The 26,805-nt window shown below is 42.0% G+C and overlaps 1 protein-coding gene across 1 annotated transcript in view; it reads left to right on the top strand.

Annotated features, from left to right (window-relative positions):
• Positions 1-1,556: 1,556 nt before the first annotated feature.
• Positions 1,557-26,805, top strand: part of LOC141273307 (neurotensin receptor type 1-like) — a 32,241-nt gene continuing 6,992 nt past the window's right edge. Inside the window, exons 1-2 of the mRNA XM_073684953.1 lie at positions 1,557-1,738; positions 22,492-23,430. Of these exons, the coding sequence (XP_073541054.1) occupies positions 22,527-23,430 (904 nt within the window). The 5' untranslated portion in view covers positions 1,557-1,738; positions 22,492-22,526. The remainder of the gene's footprint in view (positions 1,739-22,491; positions 23,431-26,805) is intronic.

Below are 26,805 nucleotides of genomic sequence, written 5' to 3'. Positions count from 1 at the left end.
AGCAAAAAAAGGCAACAAAAAATGCACCAAAACCTGCTGTTTTCATGCCAGAGAAAAGTTAGTGACTCGCCCAGGGGGGATATGGGGGAAACTCGGTACCCGGGCCTTTACCTTCTGTGGGATGTCATGGCAGTCGGCTCCCAGGCCCGTACCCTGGGGTCACTCTTTAAAAGGGGTTTTGTTAACAGTTTTGTCTCGTGATGCCATCTGTGGTTTCTGGTAATGGGTACCAGCGCTGCTGCAGACCTCCAGGGGTGATGGGATGGCAGCTGGGATGTTTCTGCTCCCCACAGGTAGAGCGAGCCCCCAGGGCAGGGTTGATGAAAGGGATGCAGGTGAGAGGTGGCCCGGTCGGGTCAGGGGGAATGACAGACACGCACACAGGGGATTCGCTTCAGTATCTTTACTGGTGTAACGGCAGGTATGGTCCAGAGTACTTGATAGGAAGGGTGCACTTCTGGACTCTCCCCGGTGAGCGGGTATAAGGCCTCCTGATCCGTTTCTTCCTTTCTCTAAAGCTTCTGGCCAGCCTGGAACTAGGCCTAGCTTTATGCTGTTTCCTCTCTCACCTGTCTGCTTGTAGTAGAACTTTTCTTTGGCTACCACTATCCCTGGATGCTGGGGCCTTCGTGGTTCCTAGTTCTGTAAAATGATGGTAGCTTCAGGTGAACCAGGGGTCTGGAATCCTCCTGGTATGCTGGTTGTCCCTACTGGGTATAGAGGACCCTGTAGGCGCGGACCCGGTGTCCGGCTTGTGTCCTGGGGTGAGCTTCAGATGCTCCTCTGCCCCCTTAACTCTTCTCTCCTCTCTCCTTGCCTCGGCCACACTCGGGGCCCTCAATACAGCAGCAGACGTGCTGCTTCTTCACTGCTCTACAGTGTCAGCACACTCCCTCTACCTAACTCCACCCTCCAGTATATATATCCCTAACAGGGCTCCCTCTGGTGGTATCAGGTGGAGGTGTCTGTTATGTAATGAGGGCCTTTTGTGGAGAAGTCCGTCCATGCACTATTTTGGGTCCTGTGGTACCTGTGGTAGCAGGGTGCCACATTAGCAGCAGAAAAAAAAACACGTGTGTGAACATAGCCTTACAGTAATTTTGACCAGGGGTGCCCAAACTTATACTTGCCACTGTATACTGAAAATTCGCATGAAGAGACTGGTTTTGCTAGAAGTAATAGGGTGTCGGAAATATTACTAGTCTGCAATTTTCAGCCTGTTTGCACCCGAACAAATATCAATGGGAAATCCACAAGGAATCGGACCTTTCACAGCAGCTGTTGTATTACCTATAGCAAATCTAGTAATAGGAGATAAATATGTGATAACGTTAAAGCAACAAATGTCTTAGTATTCCCTAAACCTTTTTTTTATTATTATGCTAATATTCCGAGTATGTATAAGGGTAATAGCCTTGAAATGAGTTGACTGTCAGCGATGCATCACCGCTGGAACAATCCCCAGATCTGATCACCCACCAGCTTCTTTCATCCACTTCTGAGGATTTTCTTCAGCATCGTTCTCCTTACAGCAGCCAATGGGCAACACAGGTAAGAGATAAGGTTAATATAAGTGCCTGGCGATGCGAGGGCTTTGCCGTCCATGGCATAGGAGAAGATCGCTGCCTCCCACATCTGCCCTCTCTCCTCATCATGTAGTAAATGCATTTCATTCTGAGAGCAGCTGGATAGAGGATTCTGTCAGCAGCCGGCGTCAGACGCAGCTACATCACCCCAAGTAAGTAGCTACTCATTACAATAAATGTATCAATCATCCTCATCTCCATACATAATATCCATCATGCACAACTCAATCCCATCCATGTTAGATGCTCATTGCACTGATCACATATTAGGATTTAGCAGGAAAAAAAAATTTAAATCATAAAGCAATTATTCTTTTTTTTTTTTTTTTTTCAATTCTTTATTTTGGGTTTTTATGAAATTATTCTTTTTTTTACAAGCTTTTTTTTTCATACTGAGATATTTTAGAGAATCTTTTATATATAAGATCAAGATACCAATGACTTATTCACTTTATTCTAGAATGGAAACAGCACCTAAAGGGGATATATATATATAAGAAGGTTGATTGAGCTTGTATATAATGCTTTGTGCCCTATATGAAGAAGATGGCAGGGATAGGGATGCTGATGCCAGGCGTAAGACCTAGGGCTGGCACTGAACTTGTGTCCAGGATTGCACTTTCTTTTCCTAGTCCTATGGTTTGGTTGATCGTCATTTTATTATGCTCAGTCCTGGGCTGTGTGTCTTTAAATTGGAAGTGGATGGGGTGAAAATGTTACTCTCCTCTGAGACAATATGCAGGGACCCCTATTTTTTTTTTTTTGCTAGGTACTCTTCTAAATTATATTGAGTAAATAACTACAGTGTAGACTTTATAAAATTTCACAACATAAAGTCAATATACTATTAAATAGATCTTGTCGACCTGATAGGGCTGGTGTACTAACTTTGAAAATTCTAAATTTCTGTATTTTTTTTTAAATTTTCCTGCCTGATATTAAAGTCAGCATATATTAAAAGGGTTGTCCAAGCTTGGGTTCTCCAGTATTGCCGGTTACAGCAGGCGGTCACATGACCGCAAGTATGTGATTTGCATACTTCCGCTCACATTCCAACTAGACGAGCACGTGACCGCAAGTATGCAAATACTGGAGAACCCTGACAGCACGCGCACCGCAAGCTATGAGGAGTCAAAAGTCTGCAGGCAAGTAGAGTGACTGCAGACTATCATCCTGAGCCTGGACATCCCCAGCCAACTTACACAATGGGTCTGACATGGATTTTCAAAGTAAGTACACCAGCAGCATCAAGTGTAAGAAATCTATTAAATTATTAGATTAAAGCAATTCTAGCAGATGTATAGCTACATTTCAAGATTTCATAAGACAATATTTTGTAAAGGTTGAAAATGTTATTACATTTATATAATATATATATATATATATATATATATATATATATATATATATATATATATATATATATATATATATATATATATTACACACACACACACATATATATATATATATATATATATATATATATTTATATATTTTTTTTTTATTATTATTTTTTCTAAAGATAACCTGTCCCCTACCAGGAAATAAAGCAGATCTATTGATAGATATCAAGAAGATTTCATAACACAATATTTTATGAAATACTATATATTTTATCATATTAAAAAAATATATATATATATATATATATTTTATACAGGGAACCTGTCACCATGAAAATTCAGTCCATTCTGCAGGCACCATGTTATAGAGAAGGGGGAGTATAGTAGATTGATACATAATTTTGTGAGAAAAGATTCAATAGAAACAGTTTTTTCATCATTTAATCATCTGCTCTTTTTTAATGGTTCAGGGTGGTCCTATCAGTGATTGACAGGTGTCTCTATGCACATTTATACAAGGAAGGCTGCTGTTGGTCAGTGATGGCCCCGCGCACTGGACGGAAAATCCCAGAAGGAGCAGAGGATTAAATGATTAAAACACAGATTATGCTGAATCTTTTCTTACAAAACTATACATCTATGAACTAAGCTCCCCCAGCTCTATAACATGGTGCCTGCATTTTTGATGGTGACAGGTTCCCTTTAAAAAATATATATAAATGAAATATAAATATATATACATACATATTTAATATAAAATATAACGAAATGTATAATATGTAATAAAATATTGTATTACGAAATCTTCTCGAAATCTTGCGATAGATCTGCTTTAATTAATTATTTTTTAATCCATGCAGTCATAAAAACAATGGTGTGAAAAATAAATTGCTCTCATTGTATTTTAGTATTCTGGGCTTTCGCTAATATCAGGAGAGGAAAAAAAATTATTTCCAGATTCTGTTGATGAGACTGAAAAAAAAATCATCAAAACCGATGCAAACTAATTTCATTTTTTTGCATCAGTCGTCAAACGGATTGTATGCAATTAGAAAAAATCTGCGTTGTGTCATTATAGAGAGTGGCACTGCAGTATTCAAATGAATGCAACTGAGCAGCAATACCAGACACAGCCTAAAAGCAGGGGTGGCGCTGTTTTTGAAAAAAAAAATTATATCCTTTATACAGGAACCACAGATATAATATGATGTAATTTTTACCCATTTTTGTTTGTGGAAAATGAATGCAAGCTAGTTGGAAACCCATTCTTTACCACTAAATACACCTGATTATGACTTGTAAACTTTGTTTTACCTTCTTTGTTTTTTTTATATTTATGGATAATACAGAACAGCATTGAGCACATTTTCCGGTCTTACGGTGTAATTAGCACATGAAAGGAAGAGGCTGAGGCAGGTTGTGTCTGTTTTCTATAATATCACAGGAGGGAGATGTGTTTGTGCAGTTATGGAGATTACTATCTGGAGAGAGGAGATCATCTATTATTTAGGTGTAATTAGACCCTGGAATTGCACTTTCATAGTAATGTGTCATTATTAGTGGTGTGAACTGGTTCATAGCTGAACGAACAGTGCAAAAATCATCCATCTCTGGTGTCATTGGAAGTGATCTCGGAGACACAGCTAGACTTGCCTTTACAGCTCGTGCACACGACCGTAAAAATTGGAGGAGTTTTATCCGTGGTTTTGATGGATAGCACTCGTGCCCATGTTATTCTATGGGGCCATGCACAACTCCGATTTTTCACTCGAACCAAGTTGCACTTTCCCATTCAACTCTGTTGGTCCGTGGGAAAAAATCATCCGATTTTCACGGACTGAGAATATAGAGAAGGTGGAGAAACTTTTTTTTTTCCTCCACCTTCAAGAAAATCAGATCATGCGTTTTTTTTCAGCAAATTTCAATCATACTCATGAGTGGGGAAAAATCCGCAACAATAAACCATGTATAATAGACAACAAAAACCCAATGAAACTTTGGCAAAATGCGTGCATTTTATACAGTGTTTTTTCCAGCCAAGAGATGCAAAAATTTCTGCTGCAAATACTTAATGTGTGCCCATACCCCGTTATTATTTTATATGGGGGAAACATATTGATTTAGGTGTTGTCCGAGTAGTGGACAACCCCTTTAACACACTGCGCTTTGGTAGTCTGAGACACTTCCCCTACTTTTGGATTGGCCAGAGCTGATCACATGAATAAACAACCTGGCAGATGGCACCAGGTGACTTTACAAAGTGTTCCCATGGTAATGCTACATTTTTTTTTTTTTTTTTGTCAATCAGAAAATTGATTTACCGTAATCTAGTCTTTTGAAATTTTATCTAAAAAATATCATTCAAATGGAAATACATGTTATTATACAAGAAATGGCTGGAAAATGAAGATACACTACCGCTCAGAACATCTACGTTCCGTTATGAGCATGGCCAACACAAGACAGGGTCTTAAGATGGTCATACACATTGAAATGTTTGATGTCCCGGCTGTTCCTTGACTGATGATATCAGGAGATTTCTAACATCCAAGCCTTTTGGTATCTTGGGAAATAAGCTGTCTCCAATGCTGTCTGGTAACGGTTAACTCCACTCTCTCCAGTCAAAAAACACTTTCACGCTCGACTGAAATTATTATTCCATGAGTTGGGGTTACATACAAGATACAAATATAAAATGCGGTGAACAAACTAACGATCACAGACTGGTACAGAGGGAGGGGGCTCTGCCCTTGCGGGCTTACAGTCTCCAGGATAATGGGGAAGGAGACAGAAGGTTGGGGGTTGCGGCATCTCCGGTGGTGGTGAGGAGGCAGCAGCAGGGTCATTGCAGGCGGTAAGCCTTCTTGAAGAGATGGGTTTTCAAGTTTCGTCTGAAGGTTCCGAATGTGGCGGATAGTTGGACGTGTTGAGGCAAAGAATTCCCGAGTATAGGGGATACTCGGGAGAAGTCTTGGAGGCAATTGGGTGAGGAAGGTACTAGTGTGGAGGAGATAAGGAGGTCTTGGGAGGACCAGAGGTTGTGTGTTGGAATGTATCGGGAGATTAGTTTGGAGATATACAGAGGAGACAGATTATGGACAGCTTTGTAGGTCAGTGTTAGCAGTTTGAACGGGATACGTTGGGAAATTGGGAGCCAATGAAAGGATTTGCAGAGGGGAGACGCGGAGGAGTAGCGAGGAGAAAGGTGGATTAGTCGGGCAGCAGAGATAAGGATGGACTGGAGAGGTGAGAGAAAGTGAGCAGGTAGGCCACAGAGGAGGATATTGAAGTAGTCGAGGTGGGAGATGTTGAGGGTATGCACTAGCATTTTAGTAGATTCAAGGTTGAGGAAAGGATGGATTCTGGAAATATTTTTGAGTTGAAGGCGGCAGTGCAATGAAATGAGCGTATATGTGCACGAAGGTCAGGAGAAGAGATGAGCAATTTAATCAGTATTTATTAAAGTATGTTATGATTTTCCTAATTTTTGGGGATTTAATTTGTACAAATTTAGCAAATTGGAGACCAACCAGAGGAGATGGAGTTAAGTTAATAAAATACATTGTACTCACTTGTCCTAGGCCCTCACTTGTATTTATGTCATCCTTCGCCATAGCTACCTGGTCTTCTGTGTCGGTCTTTGGTTTGTCTGGCCCTATGTGGTCACGAATGACCATTTAGTGGCCTCAGCACCGGCAGAACTCAAGCCAATGAGGTGCGACCACGTGAGGTCAATCACTGGCCTTGGTACCACAAGAACCCATGTCAATGCGATGTGTCATCCATTCACTGGCCTCTGCACTAGAAGAAACCAAGTCAATGAGGTGCGTGAAACCCTACACAACTCCATGAGGACAATTTCTGGCCTTAGAATCGGAAAAAGACTGAGGTGGACTGGGGATCTGGAGCGACGGAGTAAAGACAGGTAAAGGCCTAGGTCAGATGAGAATAATACAATTTTATTACTTTTTAATCCCTTACCTTACCTATGATGTTCCTGCTTTGGGTTCTCGAGAGACCTCAGAACACAATAAATGTCTTTTCACTGCAATCGGCCCACTTTTGTATCGAATCTGCTGGCCAAATCAAGCAAATCTGCCCCAAAACTAATCGTTAGAAGATTAGCTAATTTCTAGTCAGGGAAGCTATAAGTCAAGGTTTGCAATCTTCTCTATTTTAGCTTACAAATACTGATGCAAAACACCGACCGAAATCTTGCGATGTGACGGCAGCCGGTCAGCGATAATCAGCTCACGGTCTTCAAGCTTCTTCCAGATTAGTCTATGGCATCACGCTCAGTCTTGTTGATCTTCGTATGGATTCGTTCTGCACACTTGTTGTCCTACTAATTGGTGTTCAGGGAGGTCCGATTGATAAATGCGCTGAACCACTTTACACCACCGGTACTTGTAGCAAATAGACAATGGAGACAATCTCTTAATTAGACCAGAACTTCTGAACTCGGTTAATGCATTAATTACTGAGTCCTCTGGGATGAATGACTACACGTTCTGTCTGGGAAGATTTTATTTTCCTCCTGTGAAATATTGATTTTTGGGGAATGCTTTCTACCTTGTGTATATACAGATTCATTACTGTTTTATGACCAAACATGGAAAGACGAAGACTCAAAGTGTCATCACTACCATCTCAAATGTCAAAGATAAGGGTCCTGTTCCTCATTTTAGATGGTGGAAGAAGCCATGAAAATTAGCCCACGATGGACAGTTCCTTTTTGGTAGAAGGGTCCAAATCCACCAGTAAGTGTTTCAGTCCTCTGCAGTACCTCCTATGTGAACATTTTTTCAAGTATATCTGTGTACTTTCACACTTTAAAAATGGACAAGCCTTTGCTTTTTTGGGGGGTGGACGAGGGAGGTTTACATAGTCAGCAAGAAAACTTCTGAAATGTGACCAGCCATAAACACTCTGATGGGTGCAAGTTCTACCTGTGAAAATCAAGGATAGAACTTGTATGAGAATTGTGGACAGCAGAATAAGCCCTAAGTCAATGCTAGGATGGAGAACATTCTGAATATTGTCAACAATTCACTTCCCTAAGGTGGCAACCCTTCTCAGGGGCACTTGTCAGACTTTTTAACAAATAAGTTGATACCCACAATGGAGGCTGTAGAAGGACTTCATAAAGGTTTGTGATAGTTTTAAGGTTGAAGATACTGTAGAGTTAAATCCATCGAGTTTAACCTATAGCCGAACATGTTGATCCAGAGGAAGGCAAAACCCCCATGGGGCAGACACTAATAGCTTCATATTATGGGAAAAATTCCTTCCCAACTCCACATACAGCAATCAGACTAGTTCCCTGGATCAGTGCGCCATCGCAAAATCTAGTGCCCATAACCTGTAATATTAAATTTTTAAAGAAAGGCATCCAAGCCCTCCTTGAATTTTAGCAGTGAATGAACCATTATGTGGCATAGAGTTCCATAGTCTCGCTGCTCTTACAGTAAAGAATCCATAATAAACAATCCATAATCTCACTGACTTTACCGTAAAGAATCTATAATCTCACTGCTCTTACAGTAAAGAATCCATAATCTCACTGCTTGTACAGTAACTCCATAATCTCACTGCCTTTACAGTAATGAATCCATAATCTCACTGCCCTTACAGTAAATAATCCATAATCTCACTGCTCTTACAGTAAAGAATCTTTCTCTGTGATTATTATTAAACCTTTTCTTCTCTAGAAGTAGAGGATGCCCCCTTGTCCCCGTCGTCACTGGTCTAGGTGTAAAAAGATCATTAGAAAGATCTTTGTACTTTCCCCTCATATATACAGTGCATTGTGAAAGTATTTGGCCCCCTTGAACTTTTCTACCTTTTGCCACATTTCTGGCTTCAAACAAAGATATAAGATTCTAATTTTTTGGGGAAGAATCAACAACAAGTGGGACACAATCGTGAAGTGGAACGAAATTTATTGGATATTTTAAACTTTAACAGATTCAAAACTGAAAAGTGGGGCGTGCAATAGTATTCGGCCCTTTACTTACAGTGCAGCAAACTCACTCCAGAAGTTCAGTGAGGATCTCTGAATGATCCAATGTTGTCCTAAATGACTGGTAATGATAAATAGAATCCACCTGTGTGTAATCAAGTCTCCGTATAAATGCACCTGCTCTGTGATAGTCTCAGGGTTCTGTTTCAAGTGCAGAGAGCATCATGAAGACCAAGGAACACACCAGGCAGGTCCGAGATACTGTTGTGGTGAAGTTTAAAGCCGGATTTGGATGCAAAAAGATTTCCCAAGTTTTAAACATCTCGGAGCACTGTGCAAGCGATCATATTGAAATGGAAGGAGTATCAGACCACTGCAAATCTACCAAGACCCGGCCGTCCCTCTAAACTTTCATCTCGAACAAGGAGAAGACTGATCAGAGATGCAGCCAAAAGGCCCATGATCACTCTGGATGAACTGCAGAGATCTACAGCTGAGGTGGGAGAGTCTGTCCATAGGACAACAATCAGTCATACACTGCATAAATCTGGCCTTTATTGAAGAGTGGCAAGAAGAAAGCCATTTCTCAAAGATATCCATAAAAAGTCTCGTTTGAAGTTTGCCACAAGCCACCTGGCAGACACCAAACATGTGGAATAAGGTGCTCTGGTCAGATGAAACCAAAATCAAACTTTTTGGCCACAATGCAAAACGATATGTTTGGCGTAAAAGCAACACAGCTCATCGCCCTCAAAACACCATCCCCACTGTCAAACATGGTGGTGGCAGCATCATGGTTTGGGTCTACTTTTCTTTAGCAGGGACAGGAAAGATGGTTAAAATTGATGGGAAGATGGACGGAGCCAAATACAGGACCATTCTGGAAGAAAAGCTGTTAGAGTCTGCAAAAGACCTGAGACTGGGACGGAGATTTATCTTCCAACAAGACAATGATCCCAAACATAAAGCAAAATCTACAATGGAATGGTTCAAAAATAAATGCATCCAGGTGTTAGAATGGCCAAGTCAAAGTCCAGACCTGAATCCAATCAAGAATCTGTGGAAAGAGCTGAAAACTGTTGTTCACAAACGCCCTCCATCCAACCTCAATGAGCTCGAGCTGTTTTGCAAGGAAGAATGGGCAAGAATTTCAGCCTCTCGATGTGCAAAACTGATAGATACATACCCCAAGCGACTTGCAGCTGTAATCGCAGCAAAAGGTGGCGCTACAAAGTATTAACTCAAGGGGGCCGAATAATATTGCACGCCCTACTTTTCAGTTTTGAAACTGTTAAAAAAGTTTAAAATATCCAATAAATTTCGTTCCACTTCACGATTGTGTCCCACTTGTTGATTCCTCCCAAAAAAATTAGAATTTGATATCTTTATGTTTGAAGCCAGAAATGTGGCAAAAGGTAGAAAAGTTCAAGGGGGCCAAATACTTTCACAAGGCACTGTATGTGGTTAACTACTTACATTCTTGGTGTCTTGAAATATTAAAGAGGGTAACAGAGTTGGCTTAGGACAAGTTAAACAGTAAAAGATGGGCCCCTTAAAGTGACTGTCCCAAGATCACAACATTTTAGTTATCCCCATCTTACTGAATGTCAGAGCTGAAGGTATAAGACATACAGATGCAGCAATTGCAACTTGACCCCCCTGACACATTAAAGGCATGGTCCCCAGCATAGGTAGGGTGTCTGGGGATGCCACTGCTAGGAACCCACCAATCCTACTGCTACAACACCAAATGATCAGGAGAGACATTTGTTTGAATTAAAGGGAATCTGTCAGCAGGGTTTTGCTATGCAATCTGAGAGCAGCATGGTGTAGGGTCTGAGATCCCGATTCCAGCGATGTATCACTTGCTGGGCTCCTTGCTGTCATTTTGATGCAATCACATTTTTCTCTGCTGCAGATCTAGCAGAGCTCAAATGCTGAGCTCTGTATAACCCCGCCCACATCACTGATTGGCAGCTTTCTGTGTGCACCGTCCATAGGTAGGAAGCTGTCAATCAGTAGTGTGGGTGGGGTTACGCAGAGCAGTAGGACAAGGAGGCACAAGACATCTAGTCCTGTGCTAATAATCTCCTGCTGATAAAACACTGATTTTATTGAAACAACAGCACAAAATCGAGTAAATTGCAATCTTAGGAAAACAGCTCTAATAGATTGGCGTCCGCTCCATCTAAAGCCCCAGAACTAAGAACTGGAGCTGAAAACACAAGAACCAAACGACCGGATTAAAGCTCAGCGCCTTAAGAAAAGAAATGAGCACGTGCCCGGAAAAAAAAAGTGACGGTGACCTGACTCACTGCCCATAACCCGACATTAGTGACACATTTCCCGCTGACTTATCCCGACAACAATTTATTATTGATTGGCAAATAACAAACTTGATAATTCCAATCAGCCGACATTGTCAAAGAACGTACTTGACGAATAAGAAGCGGGGGCAAGTAATTGCCTCACGCTGCTGTGCGCATCCCCTCATATTGTATTTGTTTTCAGATGCAGAGTAAACTTTTATTAATCAAAATGAATGAAGTATTTATTAACCCCTTCCCTCCCAGGCAATTTTTAGGTCCGTCCGTCCCCCTCCCCTTCTTCCAAGAGTCATAACTTTCTTTTGTTTTTAGGCCTTTCTTTTCTTGTGGGACGGGAAACCCATCGGCACCTCGAGATCGCTATGCAAGGGTGGTGGGGCGAAGAAAGCCAGTGCGATTGTGAACTGTCGACCGTTCCATTTAAATCGCTGACAATAGACTGACAGGTGCATTCAAATGGATATCCAGCAGCAATCGGCGCTTGCTCCGGTCGCTGCTGTCGAGACACATGTATAATACAACGCTGCTCTCATTATTGCCGGATAAGGGGAGTTTTGTTTTATATTTGGTGCATAATATAATAGAGAAATTGTCTTTAGAATAAGTGAAATGTCTCGTGTTTTAGAATGTCAGGGAGCTAGATTTTACTCTTTAAAGAAGCCACTCAATCTAGAAAAGGTCACAGATGGCTGACAGGTCTTTGGTCTGGAAAAGGTCACAAGCACAATTTTCTCCAATAGATGTACTGCTGCGACATTTTTAATGTGAACAGCAAATGTGGCATCCATATTTTATAGAAAAATGATATATGTGCCATTTATTACACTGCATCACTGACAAAATACTGTTTGGATACTTCATCTTCTTTCTTTCGATCTATCATTATCCGTCTATTTATTTATCTAATATCTATCTATGTATCTATCCATGCATCTATCTATCTACCTGGGGTCACGAAACGTTTTGGGCATGTCAGCACTATGCATCGTCGTCTCAGCATCCGGAACTCTTGCATGCGCTTGTGTCAGTAAGGGTATGTGTACATGATGAATCTTTGGATGCAGAAATTTATGCATCTCTTGGCAGCAAAAACGCACATTTTACCTGCATTTTTGGACTGCAATGAATGCTACAGAGATGGATAGAGATAAATATATATAGATAATAGCTTGATGTAGACATATAGATAGACAGACATATAGACTGGCATATAGATATACATATAGATAGACAGACATATACACATACAGACATACAGTGCCTACAAGTAGTATTCAACCCCCTGCAGATTTAGCTGGTTGACACATGCGGAATTAACTTGGCATTGTGACATTTGTACTGTAGATCAGCCTGGAAGTGGGAAATGCACGGCAGCAAATTTTTTTTTTTTTTTTTTTTAAAAACGTTAAAAGTTAATTCAGAGTGTCATTTATTATTCAACCCCTCAAACCACAAGAATTCTGTTTGGTCCCCCTAAAGTATTAAGAAGTAGTTCAGGCACCAAGAATAATGAGCTTCACATGTGTGGATTAAAGATCTCTTTTGCCAGCCTTTTCTGACTACTTAAGACCCTCCCCAAACTTGTGAACAGCACTCAGACATGGTCAACATGGGAAAGACAAAGGAGCATTCCAAGGCCATCAGAGACAAGATCGTGGAGGGTCACAAGGCTGGCAAGGGGTACAAAACCCTTTCCAAGGAGTTGGGCCTACCTGTCTCCACTGTTGGGAGCATCATCCGTAAGTGGAAGGCTTATGGAACTACTGTTAGCCTTCCACGGCCTGGACAGCCTTTGAAAGTGTCCTCCCGTGCCGAGGCCAGGCTTGTCCGAAGAGTCAAGGCTAACCCAAGGACAACAAGGAAGGAGCTCCGGGAAGATCTCATGGCAGTGGGGACATTGGTTTCAGTCAATACCATAAGTAACGTACTCCACCGCAATGGTCTCCGTTCCAGACGAGCCTGTATGGTACCTTTACTTTCAAAGCGTCATGTCAAGGCTCGTCTACAGTTTGCTCATGATCACTTGGAGGACTCTGAGACAGACTGGTTCAAGGTTCTATGGTCTGATGAGACCAAGATCGAGATCTTTGGTGCCAACCACACACGTGACGTTTGGAGACTGGATGGCACTGCATACGACCCCAAGAATACCATCCCTACAGTCAAGCATGGTGGTGGCAGCATCATGCTGTGGGGTTGTTTCTCAGCCAAGGGGCCTGGCCATCTGGTCCGCATCCATGGGAAGATGGATAGCACGGCCTACCTAGAGATTTTGGCCAAGAACCTCCGCTCCTCCATCAAGGATCTTAAGATGGGTCGTAATTTCATCTTCCAACAAGACAACGACCCAAAGCACACAGCCAAGAAAACCAAGGCCTGGTTCAAGAGGGAAAAAGTCAAGGTGTTGGAGTGGCCTAGTCAGTCTCCTGACCTTAACCCAATTGAAAACTTGTGGAAGGAGCTCGAGAATAAAGTCCACATGAGACACCCAAAGAACCTAGATAACTTGGAGAAGATCTGCATGGAGGAGTGGGCCAAGATAACTCCACAGACCTGTGCCGGCCTGATCAGGTCTTATAAAAGACGATTATTAGCTGTAATTGCAAACAAGGGTTATTCCACAAAATATTAAACATAGGGGTTGTATAATAATTGACCCACACTTTTATGTTTAAAATTTAATAAAATTCAACTGAGCAACATAACTTTTTGGTTTGTAAGATTTATGCTTCTGTTCATAAAACCTACTCTCGTTTGCAGTTTGAAGGCTCTAACTTATTTGCATCTTATCAAACCAGCTAAATCTGCAGGGGGTTGAATACTACTTGTAGGCACTGTACATATAGTCATATATATATAATTGCACAACCCCTGACATATTATAGAATTGCACCCTATGGAGCTTAATGGACAGCTTTTTATTATTAAATAAATAAATAAATGAAAAAAAATGATGTGGGGTCCACTCCTCACTCATTTTTGGTAACCAGCAAAGGTAAAGCAGATAGCTGTGAGCTGATATTATCAGGCTGGGAAGGTCCATGGTTATTAAGCCTTTTCCAGCCTAAAAATACCAGCCTGTAGCTACCCCAGATGTGGCACATCATATGAGATGCTCCAATTCTGGCGCTTCGCCTTCACGTTGGGGTTTGGGGTTGATGTCAGATGTGGATTGTCCAAAAACACAGCTGCCATCAAGCCCTGGTGCTAGTAATGGATAGGCGTCTATCTGACACCCACATTACTAACCCAGTAAGTAAAAAGAAAAAAAACACAAAAAAAATCTTTATTTAAACAAACTCTCCCCGACACTTTCACTGGATCACCATTTTATTAAGAAAAAAAGTTCCTACGTAGGTCCGACGTAGTCCACAGAGTCCGACGTAGTCCACAAATGGAAACCTGAAAAACAAACAGAGAGAAATAAACACAAGGCACCCTTGAAATTGTTCCAGAAAATGAAGCATTTTTCCCAGAAAATGATTGCAGTTACACATGTTTCATTATACACATGTTCATTTCCTTTGTGTGTGTTGGAACAACACAAAAAACAGAGTAAAAAAGGCAAATTGGACAAAATTCCACACAAAACCCCCAAAATAGGCCGGACAAAATTGTTGGAATAAATAACTGCAATCAATTGCTTCCTATAACCATCAACAAGCTTCTTATACCTCTCAACTCTCCAGCACTTTGTTTCCATCCATTTCTGGGTGCTTTTTGAAGTATGTTTGGGGTCATTGTCCTGCTGGGACACATGACCTAGGACGCAAACCCAACTTTCTGACACTGTGCACTACATTGCGACCTAAAATCCTTTGGTAATCTTCAGATTTCATGATGCCTTGCACACAGTCAAGGAACCCAGTGAATCTCCATCATATTTGACTGTAGGTACTTTGTTCTTTTTTTTGTAGGCCTCATTCCATTTTTGGTAACAGTAGAATGATGTGCTTTACCAAAAAGCTCTATCTTGGTCCCATCTGTCCACAAGATGCTTTCCCAGAAGGATTTTGGCTTACTCATGTACATTTTAGCAAACTGAAGTCTAGCTTTTTTATACCCCTGTGTCAGCAGAGGGTTCCTCCTGGGTCTCCTGCCATAGCTTTTAATTTCATTCAAATGTGTCATGCAGTGTAGGAAAGACAAAATGCGATACGAAGGGATGAGGGGAGCCCAGACACTAGGGAAAGGGGGAAGAGGAAACCTCCTAGGCTGATCTGCAATCACCCTGTCTCCCCCTACCGTCCCTATATTGGTTCATCACCAATTTCCACACAGGAACCTATCCCTGTATTTCCCTAGCGCTTAGCCATAGATAGGGAAGGGGGTATGAGCGCTCGTCGATCCCAACTGACAACTAAAGACAGAAGGGGGAGACGGACACATGGGAAGTAGCTTAGCTTGAGTCGACTTCAGAGAGATGAACCACACGTCCTCTTAGCATCAGAGAGGAAGTAAGAACTGCACTTGCTCCAAGCTTTCACAAGGGGTCATGTGAATATCACCGACACCTCTATTTAGCAACCAGGAAGTATTTAAACACCCAGGCCTGATTGTCAATAAGAGCAGGAGGGAGGTAGCCACTGGGTCCTAGAGTGAGACAGCTAAGAAGGTGCCAAAAGAAGGGATCTCCTGCAACCAACTGCAGGGCCACTGTCTGTCACATCTGACACTTCCGTGACAGTACCCCCTCCTCTATGAGTGGCCTCCGGACACTCAGTACAAGGTTTCTCAGGATAAGGGGCGTGAAATGAATGAACCAACCTGGGAGCGTTCACCTCTGATGCTGAAACCCACATCCTCTCCTCTGGACCATAACCCTTCCAGTGCACCAAGTATTGTAGAGAACGACGTTGGAGATGAGAATCTACAATCCTCGAAATCTGAAACTCCAGATTACCATCAACCATTACTGGGGATGGCGGTAGAGGTGAGGGCTTAAGAGGTTCCACATACTTCTTGAGTAAGGACCTGTGGAAAACATTGTGGATCTTAAGGGCCTGAGGAAGCTCAAGACGAAATGCTGCTGGGTTATTGACGGTGGTTATTTTATAGCGACCAATAAACCTAGGTCCCAGTTTACAAGAAGGAACTTTCAATCTTATATTCCTGCTAGAAAAGCACACAAAGTAATTCACATTCAGGTCCGGACCTGGCAAGCGTTTTCTGTCAGCCATACGTTTATACCTGTCTCCCATGGTCTTTAAATTACCCAGGAGCCTCGCCACACCGAGGAGAGCGACAAAGCAAAATGTTCCTCCCCCGGAACTCCTGAAGCTCCTCCCCCACTAAAGGTACCAAATTGTGGGTGGTAACCGTATGCACCAAAGAACGGTGACCTGCCAGTGGATTCTTGACGATGATTATTAATGGCAAATTCTGCCAGCGGTAAGAAGGATGCCCAATCCTCCTGATTTTCGGAGACGAAACACCTGAGGTAGGTCTCCAAATTCTGATTGACACGCTTGGTCTGTCCATTCGACTGAGGGTGGAAGGCAGAGGAAAAGGACAGCTGCACCCCCAGTCAAGAACAGAATGCCTTCCAGAACTTGGAAACAAACTGGATCCCCCGATCTGACACCACATCGGAGGGAACCCCGTGAAGCCTCACGATCTCATTTATGAACACCTTAGCAAGTGTCTTGGCATTTGGAAGTGCAGGTAATGCGACGAAGTGAACCATTTTACTGAACATATCTACAACCACCAAAGCCACTGTTTTGCCTGCAAAAACCGGTAGGTCAGTAATAAAATCCATGGAAAAATGTGTCCTACTAGGGATAGGTAGCGGAAGAATAGTACCAGACGGACGAGTTTGCGAAAGCATAGAACGTGCGCAAATACTACAAGCAGATACGTGTTTAATCACACCCGATGCAACCGCGGCCACCAAAAATGACGAGAGAGGAGGTCCGCGGTTGCCTTACCACCTGGATGACCAGCAAGCACAGAGTTATGATGTTCCTTAATTACTTTGCGGCGCAGATTAGATGGTACAAATAACCTTCCTGAAGGGCAGGAGGCAGGGGCGTCCCCCTGAGCCTCCAACACCTCACACTCCAGTTCAGGATATAATGCTGAATTGACTACCACCTTCTGTAGTATTGGGGCAGGTTTCTCATGGTCACCACCACCAGGGAAGCTCCGGGACAAAGCTTCAGCCTTGACATTTTTGACCCCTGGACAAAAAGTGACAACTAAATTGAACCTAGTAAAAAACAGGGACCATCTGGCTAGCCTAGGGTTGAGGCGTTCAATTGACTAGAGATATGACAGGTACTTGTGGTCAGTAATAACAGTAATAGGATGGACAGCCCCCTCCAACCAATGTCGCCAAACTTCAAACGTCAATTTGATCACCAAAAGTTCCCTTTTACCCACGTCGGACGGTAATAATGTCATGCACAGTGTAGGAAAGACAAAGTGCGACACGAAGGGATGAGGGGAAGGGAGCCCAGACACTAGGGAAAGGGGGAAGTGGAGACCTCCTAGGCTGATCTGCAATCACCCTGTCTCCTCCTACCGTCCCTATATTGGTTCCTCACCAATCGCCGTACAGGAATCTATACCTGTATTTCCCTAGCACTTGGTCCTGGATAAGAAAGGGGGGATGAGTGCTAGTCGATCCCAACTGACAACTAAAGACAGTAGTGGGAGACAGACACCAGAGAAGTAGCTTAGCTTGAGTCGACTTCAGAGAGATGGCATACACATCCTCTTAGCACCAGAGAGGAAGTAAGAACTGCACTTGCTCCAAGCATTCACAAGGGGTCATGTGAATATCACCGACACCTCTGTGTAGCAACCAGGAAGTATTTAAACACCCAGGCCTGATTGTCAATAAGAGCAGGAGGGAGGCAGCTAAGGTGTCTGTAATGCCAAACGAAGGGATCTCCTGCAACCAACTGCATGGCGACTGTCTGTCACATCTGACACACCCGTGACAAAATGTCGACGGATAGTTTGCGCTGACATTGACACACTCTGAACCTGCCGGAGAGCTTGAATTTCGTTGGAGCTTTCAACAATTTTGGTTATCAAGTCCTCAGACAGTTCTCTTCTCCTCTATCTGTTCTACATGCTTAGTGTGGCACACACAGAGCAAAGATTGAGTCAACTATCCTTTTTATCTGGTTTCAGGTGTGATTTTCATATTTCCCACATGTGTTACTTGTCACAGGTGAGTGTGAATGAGCATCACATGCTTGAAACAAAGTTGTTTACCCACAATTTTGTCCAGCCCATTTTTGGGGTTTTGCGTGAAATTATGTCCAATTTGCCTTTTTTCTTCTCAGTCATTTTGTGTTATTCTAATACACACAAAGGAAATAAATATGTATATAACAAATCATGTGTAATTGCAATAATTTTCTGGGAAAACTACTTCATTTTCTGGAAAAATTTCAAGGGTGCCAACACTTTCGGGCATAACAGTATATTACTCTCTATGTCCCTAGACCCTAGGACAAAGTGTAACAAATTTGGGGCATATCAGCACATAATATTCCATTAGGTTTTAAACCTATTTCGTATACAACTAGGTGGGATAGGAATGTCCTGTTTGATGTTAGACTTTGTAAATAACATATGTTCAAAATGCGCCACCAAATTGGATGTGAGATGGATCTTTTTTAATCTATAGAAATAATAAAACTAAAAAATTTCCAAGATCCAATGCTGGATTTTTGACTATTTTCTATTTTAAACACTGAGAGTTTGGCTCTGATAGCAAAGGGCATGGTTTGGAGGAAAGTGGTATGAGCCACGTGTTCCAGAAAGTAAAGCCATCAATAAGTGGTGTTAAGTTAAAAAAATGAATGAAAAAATGAAAAATTCAGGAATATACCCATTATGATTATGATACATTGATATTACCAGTGCACTGGAATTTTGCCTCCAGTAATAAATGTCATTACTTGTATTCTAAAGCTGCCCACATTCAGGATAATGCACAAATATTCTTATCAAAGCGCCAGAGATCAGGCTTGATTGAGGGTTGTTTGCATGGATAAAAGCATGCTGAGCAACAGAGGTTATTGGTAGCAATCACTAGACTGGATTTTCTCGCGAATCTGATTGACGATCCTCTTTATTTCAAGGTTTTTTTTGTGCCTCTGGTCTTGATTATTGGTCATTTGCAAAATATTGTACCAATTATTGCAGCTTATCTAGTCAAAATGATTAATAATTCTATATGAATTTAAAAAAAAAGGTAAAGTTGACTACGAGTGATGGATCAATCTCAGGCATTTTTAGATATGCTCAGGATAGATGTTATAAATGTCTGATGTGGATCCCTCTACAAAACAGGCGTCTTCGACTTCCATCTTGCTTGATGAGATGACAATTGATGACTAAATCCAGATGGAAAAATAAGTGGAAAGCGGGAATTGCATGTGCGCAACTCTTTAAATTCACTTCTATGGCATACGCAGAAACCTCCGAGCGAGCACGGTCTTCATACGTCGTTGAAACATGGACTACGCTCAGATTGCAATACCCAATCCAACCCGTGGTTCTCTATAGCTCGAGTGACACATTAGTTGCCAGAATATTGCAATTTGAGCACGGTGTTTAATGGATATGTGAAATTGATATTACTACCAAATAAAAGTGAAGAGTGCGGTGAAAGGTCAACATTCAATCTATTTTTCCACCTGGATTTAGTAGATAATTGCTGTCTCATCAACCCAAATGGAAGTCAGAGGATCCTTTCTGGAGATAGCGGAAGGTCCCACATTTATTAGCCATTTATGGCATATTCACCAAAATTAAATCAGACTAAGGCTTTGTTCACACATTGCATTTTTTCGGCGTTTTTTTCTGCAGCAAAAGCTGATCTCTTGCCAAGGTTTGTTCAGGATTTTGCTTGTTTTTTTTCCTTGTTTTCTTTGCTGCGTTTTTCAGGATCCCAAAGTTCAGCTTTGCTTCCACCACAGAAGCATGAACATAGGTCACCAATGCAAGACATATGTGAAACCATGTTAACCAGAATTTCAAATGTAACAGTGGGGGGAGGTGAATTGTTCAGGAATAGTTTACCTAAGACACTGATAGTGCACTGAGTTTGTAGGACACTATTTATTTTCACACTAAGGTCAGCCATTGAATTGCTCAGGGATTTTTCAATTTCACACCTCATTAGGCCACAGGCATTGTTCAATCTCACACCTAGCTCAGCCAATGTTTACACATCACTAATTTAATTAAATTGTACAAATCCAAACTGCCATCTCAGGTGACCAAGACAAGATGGTAAAATCACAAAAATAAATGAGTTTCACATACTGATCTACTTCCTTTTTTCACTAAAAACGCAGCAAAACCTGACAGCTATGTTCACAGTAGGCATTTTTTCACCATCCATTACTTCCAATGGGTGAAAAACGCTGAAAGAAATGACATGCTCTATTCTGCAAAAAAACATGCAAAGCACAAAATACTGATCAAATAGAAACCAAGGCATGGGCATGAGATTTCTGGAATCTCATAGACTTTGCTGGTACTGTAAAATGCAGCAGAAAATTTGCACAAAAAACGCAATGTGTGAACATAGCCTGCTTTTTTGCAGTGTTTTTTTTTCTGCAGCCAGATTCTGCTATCTTGGTAGTAAAAAAAGTTACTCACAAAAATCAGGTTTTGCCGCATTTTTGGTGCAGATTATGTGTCTTTAGTACATGTTTAATAAAGTTAGTTTCATTCAATAAAAAAGGCAGCAAAAATGCATGGTTGCGGTTTTTGCACTTTCTCATTGCTTTCTATGGGTGAAAAAACACTGCAAAAACATTGAAAGAATTAACATTCTGGGGTTTTCAAAAAAGAAGCATTTTCCAATTCAGTCAGGAAAAGAAGCAATCTTGTGCATGACATTTCTGACAGCTCAAAGGTTTTTCTGGTACTTCTGGCATAAAGAAAACGTACCCTAATTAAACTGAATTTAGCAATCCTATCTAGAAAAGCTAGGTGACATCTCCTGTAGTCATCACTCAACTTTCTCAACGGAACTAGACTTTTTAACGCCTAACAGGATGGCCACCAAGTAATACTGTTTCCCATGCAGCTGCCATAGTACAGATGTCTGGCTGGTTAAGCCTTTCTATGGCAAAATCACTTGCTTGTCATGGCTTTCAAGAGCCCGACCCATCGGCATCTGTGGTGAGACAACCCCTTCAACAAATAACCAAACCATAACTCCTTTAGGTCCCACTGATGATTTTGCTGCTTTTGTATTGATTTTCCGAAGAGGTTTGGATTCACATACTGTTACTTTTTTTTTAATCAGATACATTTTTATTAAACATAACAAAACTTGGAACAGATATTACATGACAATACTCATTTTACAATATTACAGTAAGTTCCCCCCCTTCCCTTACCCCCACATGAAGACCTTTCTTTCTCTTTTTTATTTTATTCCCCCCCTTCTTTCCTTTCCTTTTCTTCTCTACTTTCCTCCTTTTCTTCTCTTCTTTCCTTCTTCCCTCTCCACTCCGTCATGCAGTTTACCAAGAGTTTTACTCTACAGTAGTATATAGAGGTGTTACTCTAATTAATCCTATCCAACCATGGCTTCCATAATTTATGGAAGAATTCCTGCTTATTCCTCTTAGCGTAAATACTTTTTTCAAGGTGAATTATATAGTACGTTTGGGCAATGAATTCGCGTCTGGACGGGGGCTCCTCTCTAATCCAATATTTTGCAATCAATTTTCTGGCAATAAACAATAATATCGCAATTGCTATTTTGGTCATGTTGTCTGTTTTTATTTCCTCAACGTACCCTAATATACATGTCAGAGGGTCCCTAGGGACAATACACCTATACACCATTCCAAAACAGTTCAACACTACGATCCAAAAGGAGGACAATCTAGGACAATGCCAAAGCATATGCAGTATGTCTGCCTGAGATTGCGAGCACCTTGGGCAGTCGGAGTTAGACTTCAACCCTGCTTTAAATAACATATCAGGGGTTCTATACACCCTGTGGATCACATACAGCTGTGACACATACTGTTACTTTAATGACCGCTTGCTTTTCTTCAGTAATGTCTGATTATGAGTGATACATTTGAGCGTACGTCAATTTATCCAGCTAATCAACAATTTGCACTACAGAATAATAAAGTTTTTCTGTGTAATCAGCCGCCATTCTTCCATAATGTCAGTGTAGAGCTTTCCATGGAGCTGAAATGTATAATTATGCTTCATTCCGTCTAATTTCACTTCTTGTTTTAATGATCCCTCTCAATTGTGTTGCCATTTAGCCTTGAAATCTCCGAACTTGGCCAGAGTTTTGGAAATGAACCGGTCAAATGCAGCCGCTCACAATGAATGCCTCAACTACATCAATGTTGACAATGGATCTCTGTGGAACGAAAGTGATGGCTCCAACACCTCTCGGAGGACTCTGCATCACCTCTTCATCGGTGCCCAAAAGCAGGAACCCAATTATGTAGCCATTCCGGCCACTATATTTTACAGTCTTCTCTTTCTTTTCGGTATCTTGGCCAATGGACTAAGTATCCTTACTTTAATGAGAAACGGTAGGATGAAAGTTAGTGCTGTCCGTTTCTACCTCTTAAGTTTGGCTTTGGCCGACATCCTACTTCTGCTGACTATTCCAGTGACTTTGTACAGGTACTTCTGGCAATATTATCCATGGGCTCTATCCGACACAGTGTGCAAATTATATTTCATGATCAGACAGGTCTACTGTGCCACCACCAGCTGGACCATCATTGCATTCACTTCCGAGAGATACTTTGCTATATGTCATCCCATGTGGTCTATCACCGGACTTCGAAAATCCCGCATGGCTTATTTATTGGCCTTCATTTGGATTTTGTCATTCCTCAGCACTATACCTGTAGCTATTGTATATGGCGAGTCCGCAGCGTGTATCCTGGACTACACAGCTACTTCTCGGGATAAAGTCGTTCTCGATTCCACAGTGTGTGAGATGCTGGAACCAAAGCCATACATCGTCTACAAAAGCATCATGCAAACCCGGAGCATCTTGTTCTTTGTGGTGCCATTGGTGGCCATCATTTTTTTTCATCTCCTAATCTTCCATCACTTTACTATAAACCACAGGCAGAGGGAAAAGATTGGGCTGACAAGAACACACTGGCAATTTTCTTCGAAGCATATAAACCAGCCTCATAGTCGCCCACTTTCAGAAAGGAAAGCACGACAACTTATGGGTAGGTGACATTGTTAGAGAAAAGGTGAATCCTTAGGGGTGAACACGAAGACCATGTGGCTCCTTTAGTGTCGTCAGAGCACTTTTAGTTCCATCCTCTTTATAAAGGCTCATTCAGACGTCCGTGTCAATTGGACTGAGGACAGACCACTAAAACATGGACTGGCCGCGTCTCTTCCAACCCAAGCGTGACAGCTTCATATATTTCTTTAGGATGTCACTCTTGGGTTGGGAAACCGGTGGCCAGTCTGTGCACTGCGGTCCGAGGTGACACCGAAATTCACGGACATGAATGATGAGCCTTATCTGGGTGTCGAGATCCTGTGCAGGGTTCTGCTCTACAAAGGAGCTGCATTTTTATTTGGCGAGGGTTAGGAAATGGGTGCAAGGGTCTTAGAAAAAGCGTGAAGGTGGAAATAAATGGACACTGTCAAAAACAGGCGCCATGATAGGGCGAGTATTCAACGGTAAATACTAACGCCCTTTGTTGCACAAGGTGGACATAGATCTCTCTTAAAGGGGTTGTCCGGGGCTTTAACATTGATGGCTTATCCTTGGGATAGGTCATCAATGTCTGATCGTTGGGGGTGCGACACCCGGCACCCCTGCTGGTCAGCTGTTCCCGGTGTCGCCACTATTCAGTCGGCGGAGCTGTGTTATGCAGCTCTGTAACTGAGCAGTTCCAGCCGCCACCGGAAACTGCTGATCGCGGGGGTGCCGGGTGTCGTATTCATCACCGATGAGACATTGATAGGCCATCAATGTTAAAGCCCCGGATAACCCCTTTAACTCCTTCAATCTCACAATCGCATAGCATAAATCACACAATGCATTAACGCTTCTTCAACATAAATTCTTCTTATTGAAATGTAAGCCGTAAAACATTAATTTCTTCAATAAGGTAAAGCATAACGCAATGCAAGCAATTAAATATACGTGATAATGAACTTTCTCACACGTCACGATGCAGCAGGATTCGCAATTTTTGCAGGGACCAAGCATGGAGTTGATTCAGCGTGCACAACCTCACGCCATCGTGACAAGCCTGATGAAGGGGTTTGTCCTCGAAACGTCACAATGGCGGGTGGTTGTGCATATTGAATCAACTTCATGCTTGGTCTCTGCTAAGGTCACAGCCCCACTATCAGTATTTGGTCAGAATTTTTTCTCAGGAGTGGGAGCCAAAACCAGGTGAGGAACAATCAGAGAAAAGGTATAATAGAAACAAGTCACCAATTCTGCATTTATCACCCACTCCTGAGAAAAAATACTGACCGAATACTGATAGTGGGGCCGTGGCCTAAGATTGTGAATCATGCTGCATTGTGAAGATTGAGAAAGTTCTTTTTCCTGTACTCGGAGGGGGGGGGGTTATATATATTGATCTTTGATAAAAAAGACCCTCTTCTCTGTATACCACTGACAGCACAACAGTGATGGATAACTGAAAGAGGACCTATTATTTCACCCAAAATCAGAGAAAATGAATGGTCATACAGTAGAGATGGGCTGATAAATTTGTAGGAGTCTGGTCGATCGGCCAGCACAAAAGTCTCTGGCCACTGGACCCCTCTTACCTTTTGGGATCCCTGACGCAGCTTTCGATTGACCAGGGCTGGTACGAGTGATCTGTGCGCCACACCGCAATGATGTCAGTCTGACTAATGAAAAGCCACCCCAGTGTTCCTGAAAGCTATGAGATTCATGAGCCTCCCAACCAGCAGCTAGAGACTACTGACCTGACTGATGAACCAGAGTCCCACGAACAGTTCCATCCATCTCTAATCTTGGAGACCATATACCCACTAGGTAAAACTGTAAAAAGTCCAGGACTGTCAAAATTCTCATGCTCTGTCACTTGCCATCTATTCTTACTGAGTGGGGTGATTCCCTGCTTATTAACATCCTGCCAGCACTTTAGGTGCTAGATCTTTCTTTCCCTGATTTCTCAGCATGCATTGCAATTGTTCAGTAGTTATCTTGCCCAAAAACAGAAAACGCACCACTGTTAAGCCTTTATGCCCCCTTGGCAAAAAACCCCTAAAAAATTATTATACAGTATATCTAGCACAATATAGCAGCTTCAAAAAAGAAAACAACACTAAAAAAGACAAAAACAACAACAAACGGATTAATCAGAGGAGAGTGACGTAGATAAAGAACCAGCAGTCTTAAATATAGACTGAAAATATTGGCTATTTGCGTCCAAAATTGATTTTTTTTTTTTTTTAACCTGCGGCATTATAATTTATTAAGTTAGGAGGGAGAAATCTCTGGTGACCACACTGCTTCCTCCTCCTCCGTTTTACAGGCATTAAAGGGATAATTAAAGGGTAACTGTTCTTCTAACGAAAATCTGTAGAAAGGTATGGTCATGCTGTTCTCATTCCCACAAGATTATCCTTTTTATGGTGCACATAGATATCTAGGGTTCTCATGCCCTGTCCAAATTCTTATGCTTAGTAACATACCACCAACTCTTTGTGGATGGTTCCTCTTATCAGCATTCTGCCAGTACAATAAGTACAGGAACTTTTTTTTATTTCACTTCCAGCATGCATTGCACCTGACATTGTCTAATGGCTTTCAAGTCCATGTCTAGTCTGAAAGCAATAGACGGCCGGTAAATAGCCTTAAAGAATACCTTTCCTTTCACAAAAAACCCATAGAAAAGGATGATCTTTCTATCCTCATACCCACAATAAGTCCAGGAACTGTTCCAATTCTCGTGCTCTATAACTTGTCATGAGGAATGAGCGGACCTGTGGAAGTTTGGGTTCTGGTACCTGACTGAACTTTAGTCCAAAGTTTGGTTCGGGTACCTGAGCTGTACCCGAACTTCAACCAGAACCCGAACCCCATTGAAAACAATTGGGACCAAAACTTTGGAGCTGGAAAAAATCTTTCTCTCCTCTCGGACTTCCCTTGGAACTCTGAACATTAAAATGGACTTCCGGGAGAAGTTCTTGTTAAGAGGTTAGCACCTACTTGTCATCCACGCTTCTCAGTTTAGTGCACAGTTCTGCTTCCTCGGCGCTCTGTCAACAGTTTAAAAGCTGGAACTTCCTTTTGCTTATTTTGCAGTATGCATTGTACCTGCCATTGTCCAGTGGCTCGCGTGACCTGAACTAAAAGCCCACCTCTTTGTTAAATGAGTTGTCCACCACTCGGACAACCCTTCTCAGTCACTATATTCCCCCTTAAAATATAAACAGCCTTTAGTCAATTCCGATGCAGTTCCAACGATGTCGGCGCAGGATCTCCATGGGTTATGGTGACATTGTTATACGACATGAGCCCTGGAGCCAATCAGCGGCTGCTAAGGGGCCGCTTTACTCTCTCTTCCTTCGGATGAAACTCACATCCGGAGAAAGTC

Source organism: Phyllobates terribilis, unplaced genomic scaffold (assembly GCF_046119375.1).
Source record: "Phyllobates terribilis strain yellow unplaced genomic scaffold, ASM4611937v1 Scaffold_5__5_contigs__length_657084704, whole genome shotgun sequence".
NCBI classification, from domain to species: domain Eukaryota; kingdom Metazoa; phylum Chordata; class Amphibia; order Anura; family Dendrobatidae; genus Phyllobates; species Phyllobates terribilis.
This window is presented reverse-complemented; position numbering and strand designations above follow the sequence as displayed.